Source organism: Mustela nigripes, chromosome X (assembly GCF_022355385.1).
Source record: "Mustela nigripes isolate SB6536 chromosome X, MUSNIG.SB6536, whole genome shotgun sequence".
Taxonomy (NCBI): Eukaryota; Metazoa; Chordata; class Mammalia; order Carnivora; family Mustelidae; genus Mustela; species Mustela nigripes.
This window is the reverse complement of record NC_081575.1, coordinates 3,752,503-3,762,732: the sequence shown is the minus strand read 5'-3', so window position 1 is coordinate 3,762,732 and position 10,230 is coordinate 3,752,503. Positions and strand designations below refer to the sequence as shown.

General features: G+C 39.9%; 1 protein-coding gene across 1 annotated transcript in view; it reads left to right on the top strand.

The window, feature by feature from the left end:
• Positions 1-2,364, top strand: part of GPR50 (G protein-coupled receptor 50) — a 4,861-nt gene extending 2,497 nt beyond the window's left edge. Inside the window, exon 2 of the mRNA XM_059385676.1 lies at positions 689-2,364. Within this exon, the coding sequence (XP_059241659.1) occupies positions 689-2,364 (1,676 nt within the window). The remainder of the gene's footprint in view (positions 1-688) is intronic.
• The last annotated feature ends 7,866 nt before the right edge of the window (positions 2,365-10,230 follow it).

The window sequence follows — 10,230 nt, the reverse complement described above, 5'->3', positions numbered from 1 at the left end:
CCCCACCCACCCACCCCACCCCATTCCCCTCAGTTTTCACTCTTAGCCTACCTCGGAAATGGTAAGTACTTACTGGGCTTTTTCATAGATTATTGTCTGATGCCGTTTTCCTAAGAAGACGGTGCCCTTTCTCAGACTATTCTCTTAGACGTGTTAGCGTTGTAAACGCAATGCTGGCCTAGAGGAGGTAGAAGGCTCGTTTTTTTTTTCCGGGGTGTGTGTAGGGGCGTTGGTGGTTAGGCTCCCTGACATTCCTTCAGTCTCTTCCCTCCCCCTACACATCTAGCCTACTTCCTACCCCCGGCTTTATCAAGATCGCCTCTACGCCCCTCCCCCTTCTCTCCCTAGCCCCCTGTAGGGAAAAAAGCTTGCATTTTGTTTTGCTCAAAATGGTGGCAGCCTGCTTACTGCTTTCTGACAGAAGTTCGCTTTTTTCTCAAAGCAGACATGACATTGTTTGAAAGGAAAAAGTGGCCCAAAAGACAGGTCCCCCAAACCTAGTTGTGCATCAGAATAATGCTTGCATACGAAAATAAAAACACAAAAATATTTCCCTAAAATAATTCTAGAATTCTAAATTGTCACCACTTCAGCTGGTCTTTTCCTCAGTTTCAATTTATAGATTTCCATACTTAACCATTTATTTTTCTCTGTTTTTCTTCCCTTTCTTCCCATGTATATTTTTCAGGCAACATCTTCGTCGTGAGCCTCTCTGTGGCCGACTTGTTGGTAGCCATCTACCCCTACCCTCTGATGCTGCATGCCATGGCCATTGGGGGCTGGGATCTGAGCCAGTTGCAATGCCAGATGGTTGGATTCATCACAGGGCTGAGCGTGGTCGGTTCTATCTTCAACATCGTGGCCATTGCCATCAACCGTTACTGCTACATCTGTCACAGCCTCCAGTATGAGCGGATCTTCAGTGTGCGCAATACCTGCATCTTCCTGGTCATCACCTGGATCATGACCGTCCTGGCTGTCCTGCCCAACATGTATATCGGTACCATTGAGTATGATCCTCGCACCTACACCTGCATCTTCAACTATCTGAACAACCCTGTCTTTGCTGTGACCATCGTCTGCATCCACTTCGTCCTCCCTCTGCTCATCGTGGGTTTCTGCTATGTGAGGATCTGGACCAAAGTGCTGGCAGCCCGTAACCCGGCGGGGCAGAATCCTGACAACCAGCTTGCTGAGGTGCGCAATTTTCTAACCATGTTTGTGATCTTCCTCCTCTTTGCAGTGTGCTGGTGTCCTATCAATGTGCTTACTGTCCTGGTGGCTGTCAGTCCGAAAGAGATGGCAGGCAAGATCCCCAACTGGCTTTATCTTGCAGCCTACTTCATAGCCTACTTCAACAGCTGCCTCAACGCTGTGATCTATGGGCTTCTCAATGAGAATTTCCGAAGAGAATACTGGACCATCTTCCATGCTATGCGGCACCCTATCCTGTTCCTCTCTGGCCTCATCTCTGATATTCGGGAGACTCGGGAGGCCCGTGCCCTGGCCCGTGCCCGTGCCCGTGCCCGAGACCAAGCCCGTGAACAAGCCCATGAACAGGATCGTGCCCGTGCCAGTCCTGTTGTAGAGGAAATGCCGATGAGTGCCCGGAATGTTCCACTACCCGGTGATGCTGCAGCTGGCCAACCTGAACGTGCCTCTGGCCATCCTAAACCGGCTTCTGGGCACTCCAGGTCTGCCTCTGCCTACCGCAAGTCTGTCTCTGGCCACCATAAATCTGTCTTTAGTCACTCCAAGCTGGCTTCTGGTCACTCCAAGTCTGCGTCTGGTCACCCCAAGTCTGCCACTGTCTATCCTAAGCCTGCCTCTGTCCACTTTAAGGCTGACTCTGTCCATTTCAAGCCTGCCTCTGTCCATTTCAAGTCGGCCTCCAGCCACCCTAAACCTGTCACTGGCCACCATGTTCCTGCCAGCAGCCACTCTGAGGTTGCCTTCAGCCCTGCCACCAGCCACCCTAGACCCACAGCTGGCTACATCAAGCCTGCTACCACCCCCCTTGAGCCCACCACTGCTGATAATACTGAGCCTGCTACCACCAGCCAACTCCAACCAGTGATCGCCAGCCACACTGAGTCTGTCGCTGCTGACCACCCTGAGCTTACTGCCTCCTGTCACCCTGAGACCATCGCTGCCGGCCACTTCGAGTGTGACATCACTGACCTCCCTGAGCCTGTCTGCAGCCCTGCCAGTGGTTCCCCTGAGTCTGCTGCCAGCCTACCAGAGCTTGCAGCCGCCGCTGCTGCCAACCTTCCTGACCCCACTGTGACCACCACTACCACCAATGATTACCATAAGATTGTGGTTATTGATGTTGAAGTTGATTCTGATGAAATGGCTATGTGAAAAATGCTCTTAGGGGTGGCCAAGTAGTGATCCACTTTCAAGTTTATCTAGCATATGTAATTCAAAGTGAGATAACTTATGGCACCTACACACAGACACACAGACACACAGACATGAACTCACATAGTGTAAGCTACATCCACCTTGTAGGCATACTCCTTTACGTAACATACTCTGAAAGTGTATGTGTGTGTGTGCGCGCGCGCGTGCGCACATGTGCATGCTTGCTATTTTAGAGATCAAATTTCCCCTAAGTTTGACATCTGTTATTCTGAGCCTCCCTTTCTTCCTGTAGTTGACCTTGAGCCAACAGTGATCCTTGAAATTTTAGACCTTGATTTTCCCATGTCCCCCTTCCTCCCCTCAACTCATTTCCTTCTTCTTTTTCCTGCTTTCTTCTCTCATCCCCCCAGGGTTGGGGGAGGAGCGCTTCTGTAAGTAAATGTGATGGCAAAGTTTTATGTTTTAAAGTGTGTCATTCTATATTGTACTTTTAATGGCAGTCAGAAGGGTAGTTTTGATAAAGTGCAAGTACTTGAAACAGTTTCTTTTGTAAATTTCAGCAACAAGATATGACCCATATCTGAAGAACACAATTTGATAAGCTCTATTAAAGTGCATTTTTATGCCTATGAGTTCAAATGGCAAAAGGGAAGATATGTCCAAACCGAATTATTTCTAATTGATGAAAATTCAAATATTGGTGCTGATTTTTATAGTCAAACATGAATGCAAGTGATGAGATGTTTTTACCTTGTAGTCACTTACCTTTTTAAGCATTCACCAGAATTTTCTTTCATTTAGTTCCAGAGAAACAAATTCATTCATAAACTAGTTGCTTCTCCTAAAATCTAAATTTGTAGTCACTAGGATCAATTATAGTCATGTATTTAATATTATAATTCAATCCTACAAATCCTATAATTCAATCCTTCAAATCCTGTCTAAAAAAAGAGATTTTTTTTTAGACAGCCTGGTATTTCTACATAATCAGTTTTTACATTTTCCTTTTTCATTCAGAAGGGAATTCAAGGTAATAGGGGAGGGAGACAGGAGTCTCATTACCTTTGGCTGAGGTTCTGTCATCCACAACATTAAGTTGTACATGTCTTGTATCAGCACACCTGACAGCCCAGTAAATAAATGACTTTTGTCTAGAATTGAAGAAAAAATTGTTTAATACAAATTTCAACTATTGATTCAAACTAACACATAAAGTTAAGTTTATAAAAGTTTGTAAGGATAAGTGGAAATGTATTACACTGCCTTAATTTGATTCTGTACTTGTGGTAGCAATTTAATAAAAGTGATTTTGTGGCTTTGGTGTGTGATTTGTTAATAAATTCACTTCCTCCGCTAGATTCCTTGTGGGGAGGGTTGGGAGGTGTGTGGAAAAGCATTGACCTTGGATCAGAAGAACTGGGTACAAGTTCTATCCTTTCTGTGAGCTTGCTATATTCCATAGCAAGTCAAATGACCACTCTTCCCCCAGTTTTTTGGCTTGGCAAACTCTGGTCAGGTTGGGGTCGAGGTTTGGTGTGTGTGGTGACAATGGGTGATCTGACCTGCCTATTCTTAGACTTCTGGGCCTTGTCTGCCATGGCTTCTGAAAACAGATTATTTTTTTTTTTTTTTACACCCATGGAAGGCATGAAGCCAGACTCCAATAATTTCACAACCCCAGAGGCTGCTGGGAACAAGAAACAGAACTTAAGAACCTGTGAGGGGAGGCACAGAAGTGGGAAACAGGAGGACAGGTGGTTTCCTTTCTGGCTGCAAGATGGGTGACAAGACCCCAGCCACTGGGCAAGGTTCCCTGACCTCAGGAAACAGTCTCAAAAGAATCTCTAAGGACAAGGAAATGCCCCAAATAATGTGCTCTGTAAAAATAAAAGTGGATTCAAAATAATACACTGTAGGATATCAACTTTGTTTAGAAAATGTATACACTTAGTATGTGCTTTGGTGAGTGCTGATTCACAGACCTGTACCCCTGGGGATAAAAATACATGTTTATAAAAAATTAAAAATTAAAAAAAATAAATAAAAATTAAAAAAAAAAACCTAAGGCAGGGGAAAAAAAACGTGTATATACATACACACAGAGTTATATACATGTAGTTGTTCTATCCAGCTTTAGCCAGGCTGTGAGTATAATTGAGGTCATCTTAAATTTTCATGCCCAAATCACAGTGGTTTGAGCCCCATCAGAATGACTGCTGGACATCAGGCTGACTCCCTGTACAAAACTTTTGCCAATATTCCTGGAAACCCTGCACTATTCTCCAGGGGGCGCAAAGGGGTACAGGCTTCTGAAAGGAAAAGGGAGGAAAGAAAAAGCTATCCATACTTTTTACAACTTTGTCCCACACTCTACTCTGAAGTGCCTGAAGAAACACTGCTTATGCCCAGAGTCTCACAGAGTCTCATGAAGAGACTGCTGTGGACACTCTGCTCACCTGCCCTACTTCCATCCCTAAAATCCCCTCCGCCACAAGAACAAGCTGTAGGTTACGCACAGAGCTAGGGGTTTTCTCTCTGCCTCTCTCTCCTTTATCCTGGCCCTCTCCTTTCCCCAAAGTCAAGAAGCCTCTGATTTGCCACAGCCATTGTGACTGTTTAAATAACAGTTTCCTCCAGTTTCTACTTTTTTCCTCTTTAATGGAAATGAAATGTGCATACTGTAAAGTGACAGCTTGGCAAATTTTTATGTATGTATACATCTGTGTAAATACCACTCTGAGGAAGATATAGTCTTCTAGAAGGTTCCATTTTGCCTTCTTTAAGTCAATGCTTCATACAAAAGCAGCCATTCTTTTGACCTTTATCTCCATACATTAATTCTATCTTTTCTAGGACTTCATATAAAAAGAAGTATATAGTATATATTCTATTTTATACAGTTTCTTATTTTTTCTAATTGTGATAAAATGTATATAACATAAAATTAACCATTTAATCATTTTTAAGTATATAGTTCAAGGCATTAAGTACATTCACAGCATTGTGTGACTCTCACCCATCACCTGAAACATAAACTGTGCAGCCATTAAATAATAATTCCCTATTAACCCCTCTGCAACTCCTGGTGACCTCTAGTCTACTTTCTGTCTCTATGAATTTGCCTATTCTAGGAATCTCATATAGATGAAATCACTCAATATTTGTCCTTTTCTGTCTGGCTTCTTTCACTGAATATATGTCTTCAAGGTTCAGCAATATCATAGCAGGTATCAGTACTTCATTTTTCATGGCTGAATAATATTCCATTGTATGGATACATCCCATTTTGTTAATTCATTCATCCATTGGCGGACTGTTTCCACCTTTTGGGAATTGTGAAAAGTGCTGCTGTGAATATTGATTTTCAAGTATTTGTTTAATTTCCTGCTTTCAATTATTTGGGATATATATCTAGGAATAGAATTCATGAATCATATATTAGTCTGGCTTCTTTTGCTCCATATTATGTCTTTGAAATTCATTCACTTTTTGTATGCATCAGTAGTTTGAGTGTTTTTTGTTTCATTTTTATATTAGTAACTACAGGATGAATATACCACAATTTATTTAGTGATTTTGTAGACAGACTGCTGATGAACATTTGGGCTGTTTCCAATTTGGGGCTATTATAAAAAGTGTTCCTATCAACATTTTTATACATGTCAACTTTATTTTATGTTAAGATACAATTTTACATAGAGTAAATTACACAAATCTTCAGTGTAGAGCTCAATGAATTTTTAAGTATGTTTGCATCTGTGTAACCACCACAGAAATCAAGATATAAAACATTTCTAGCACGTAGAGGGTGCCATTATGCTAAATTAATTTTGCTGGCTCTTCAACTCCATTTAAATGGCAGCATTAATATGTTCTCTTTGTATCTGGCTTTTCTGCTTACAAATTTGCCTGTGATATATTTGCATTGCTTTTGGTAGAAGTACGCTCTTTTTCATTGCTGTGTATGATTCCAACATATTGACTATAACAATTTTTAAATCCATTATACTACAATGAATATTTGGGCTATTTTTTGGGTTGGGGCTGCTATGAAGAAAGCTATTATGAACATTTTTGTACATGCCTTTTGGTACACATAGGGATTCATTGCTCTTGGTAATATACCTAGGTTTGGAATTGCTGAGTCATGATTATGTGTGTATTTAGTTTTAGTACGCACTGCCAAATATTTTTGTAAAGGATTTGACCCAATTTATATTGGCACCAGCAATGTATATGTTTCAGGTGCTCTGCATTCTTGCCAACATTCAGTAATCTCAGCCTTTTAATTTTAGTTATTCTAGTATCTAGTACTATACCATTATATTTTCAATTTGCATTTTTTAAAATGATTAATAATGTTGACCATCTTTCACATGATCATTGGTGTGATCATGTATCTTCTTTAGTGAAGGGTGTGAACAAACATTCTGGCTATTTTAAATTTGAGGTTTCTGTTTTCTTATTGGCAGTAGAAGAAATTATTTATATATTCTGGATATATATATATTTTTTATGAATATCTTCTCTTTGTCTGTGGTTTGCCTTCTTTCTCTCTCTTAATTGTATTTTTTGAGGGACAAAATCCTTAATATTATGAAGTCTAATTTAATTAGTTTTTCCTTTTATGACTATGCATTGTGCTTAAGAAATTTCTGATTAATATAATGAATATTCTCCAAGTTTTTCTTTTAGTAATATTATTGTTTTGCCATTAACATTTAAGTCTATGCTTCATCTTAAGCTATTTTTTTGTGTTTGGTGTAAGGTATCAGTCAAAGTTCAATTTTTTTATATAGTCATGGTTCATATTTCATCCTTTGCCCCATTGCGCATTTGTTATAATTAGTTAACCAAAAAATAAAAATTATTTATCATCTCTCTGTCATTTAGCTATTTGTCTCTAGACTGTCTAGTCTGTCTCATTAGTCTATTTGTCTACCCTTCACTAAAGCCACATCGTAGTTTTTAAATTTTAGTTAAACTATACATTATATACAATGATATGCACACATATGAAGTGTATGACTAAATGGCTATTCACTCATATGTGCATTTTTATATCACTATCTTCCAGATGAAGATATAAAACATTTCTATAATCCCAGAAGGTATTTTCATGTCCCAACTCAGTCAATACATTCCCCAAATTTAACCACTGTTCTAATAATGTCTATTAACACAGATCAGTTCTGTCCATTTTTAAATTTCTTTAAAAAGAATAACACAATATATACACTTTGCTAAGGGAAAGGAATGGAATTAGGGAAAGTTAAAGCACCACGAAACCTCATAGTTCTTACTAAGATTCAGTCATTTTTCTGGAATAAACTCTCCTTGGATTGTTTGTTCTAGGACTTAGGTTAACTTCCTGAGTTCTGAAAAAGTTGATTTTGAGCCTTTTTGTGACATTCTTGCTTTTATGGAGAAACACATTTTTGGAATCTCTTACACTGCCATTCTGATACCCTTCTGCACTTTAATTTTTTTCACTTGTGTATTAATGCCATAGAAATCACTCCACGTCAGTTCATGAAGAGCTTCTTCATTCTTTTTTATGCATCATTTATTCAAGCACTCTCCTATGTGTGGACATGTAGGTTGCTTCCAATACTTTGCAGTTACAAACTATGCTGCAGGAACATTCTTTTTTTTAAAATATTTTAATTAATTAACTTATTTGACAGACAGAGACCACAAGTAGGCAGAGAGGCAGGCAGAGAGAGAGAGGAGGAAGCAGGCTCCCCGCGGAGCAGAGAGCCAGATGCGGGGCTCGAATCTGGAATCACGACCTGAGCCGAAAGCAGAGGCTTTAACCCACCGAGCCACCCAGGCGCCCCACAGGAACATTCTTGTGCATAAGTAAAATTTGGATTGTTTTAAGTTCATCTTCAAGAATAGGTTCTCAAAATCGAAATTTCTGTGTTGGAAAGTTCTATTAGGTGTTACCAATTGCCCTCTGGAAGTGCTGTACTGATTTGCATTCTCAGCAGCAATGTATGAGCATGTGTGATTCCCCACAGACTTATCAACAGATTCTGTTGTCATAATTCTTAGTTTTGCTTGTCTGCTAGGTAACAAGCTGTATCTCAGTATACTTTCATCAACAGCTCTCTAATATGTACTGAGTTTGAATATTTTTCACACGTTTAAGGGGCATTTTTATGTTCTTTTTCAGGGTGAATTATTATCTTTTTATGTAGTTTCCACACTTTTCTAATGGGTTTTTGGTCCTTTGTCCCTCAATTTTACAAAACTTCACATGGTTATTTTTATAGAGTTGCTAATCACAAGTCATGTCTGAGCTTTAATATTTTTCTTGTGCAAATATTTCAGGTCAAATTAAATGCCTTTTTCAGTGGCTATGATTCACCGTGATTAAATTCAAGTTGTTTGAGCATCTCATTAATCAACTGCAGAAGTTCTACAAAAGGTTCAATAAACTGAGTAATTTTCATTACACTCAAGCCAGACAAGGACTGAACATTTACTATTGAATCAAACTTCCATGTGGGGTTGGGAGTAGGGATGGAAGGAGTTGGTACAGTTTTCTAAGAAGGTGTGGAATTACGAAGCATGAGTCATTGCAACTTTAAAAAGGTGCGGTGGAAATTAAACTAGAAGGAGCTGTAACCGAGGCGCCTATGACCTTAGGAGGAATATTTTTAAAATGAGGATTAATAGTCTTGGGCAGATTAGCAGGAAAAAGATAGTGAAAGGTCTAGCAAAAAATTTATCATAGATTTGATACATATTTACTGAGTATCTATTACAGGTAAGACTCTCTTCTAGGCAGGTAGTCTATGGGAATTAAGAAGATAAATAAGGGAGAATCCCCAACCTAATCTAAAGGCTTGAAATGAACAATGTGGCTTTTTGTTTGAGCTACCATTTACTAAATCCCTACTATGTGATAAGCATCCCTCAAGACGCTTTACTTCTCTTATCTCTAATTTTCATAAAACCATTGCCAGAGGGGCGCCTGGGAGGCTCAGTGGGTTAAGCCTCTGCCTTCAGCTCAGGTCATGATCTCAGGGTCCTGGGATCGAGTCCCACATCGGGCTCTCTGCTCAGCAGGGAGTCTGCTTCCCTCTCTCTCTGCCTGCCTCTCTGCCTACTTGTGATCTCTCTGTCAAATAAATAAATAAAATCTTAAAAAATACCACTGCCAGATTAATAATATTTACTCTTATTTTCAAAAAGAGGGCATTGAGGCCAAGAAAGGTTAAGAAACTGGTTTAGAGTCAGAAAGCTGGAAAGTTGGACAATTTGAACTCACATCTGCTTAGAAAATCCCAAATACCAATTTTAAATAATACTTCATAGTGAATTATGTTGGGATTAATCAAATCAGGTTAGCTGAAAACAACAATAGCTAACCTCATTTCATAATTTCTATATGCCAAACACAGGACTCAACAATTTACATGGATCATATTTAATTCTGAGACAGAATTTAAATGTTTGGATTCTCTGTTGCACACCTGAAACTAATGTGAAGCTGTGTGTCAACTACACTTAAAACAAAAATAAATTAATGTTTGTGCTCTCTACACTCTGTCTGGCACTACCACGTACCTCGTTGTCTATATTGAAATCCCAGGTTTCATCCAAGACTCCTACCTCATCCATTTAGTCCATTTAGTTGATCAATCCAGTACCTTCTCCTTTTCAATAACAATTTAATTCATCTTTTGGGGCCCCTGGGCGGCTCATGGGTTAAAGCCTCTGCCTTCAGCTCAGGTCACGATCCCAGGGTTCTGGGATCGAGCCCTGCTTTGGGTTCTCTGCTCAGCAGGGAGTCTGCTTCCCTTCTTCTCTCTCTGCCTGCCTCTCGGTCTACTTGTAATCTCTGTCTGTCAA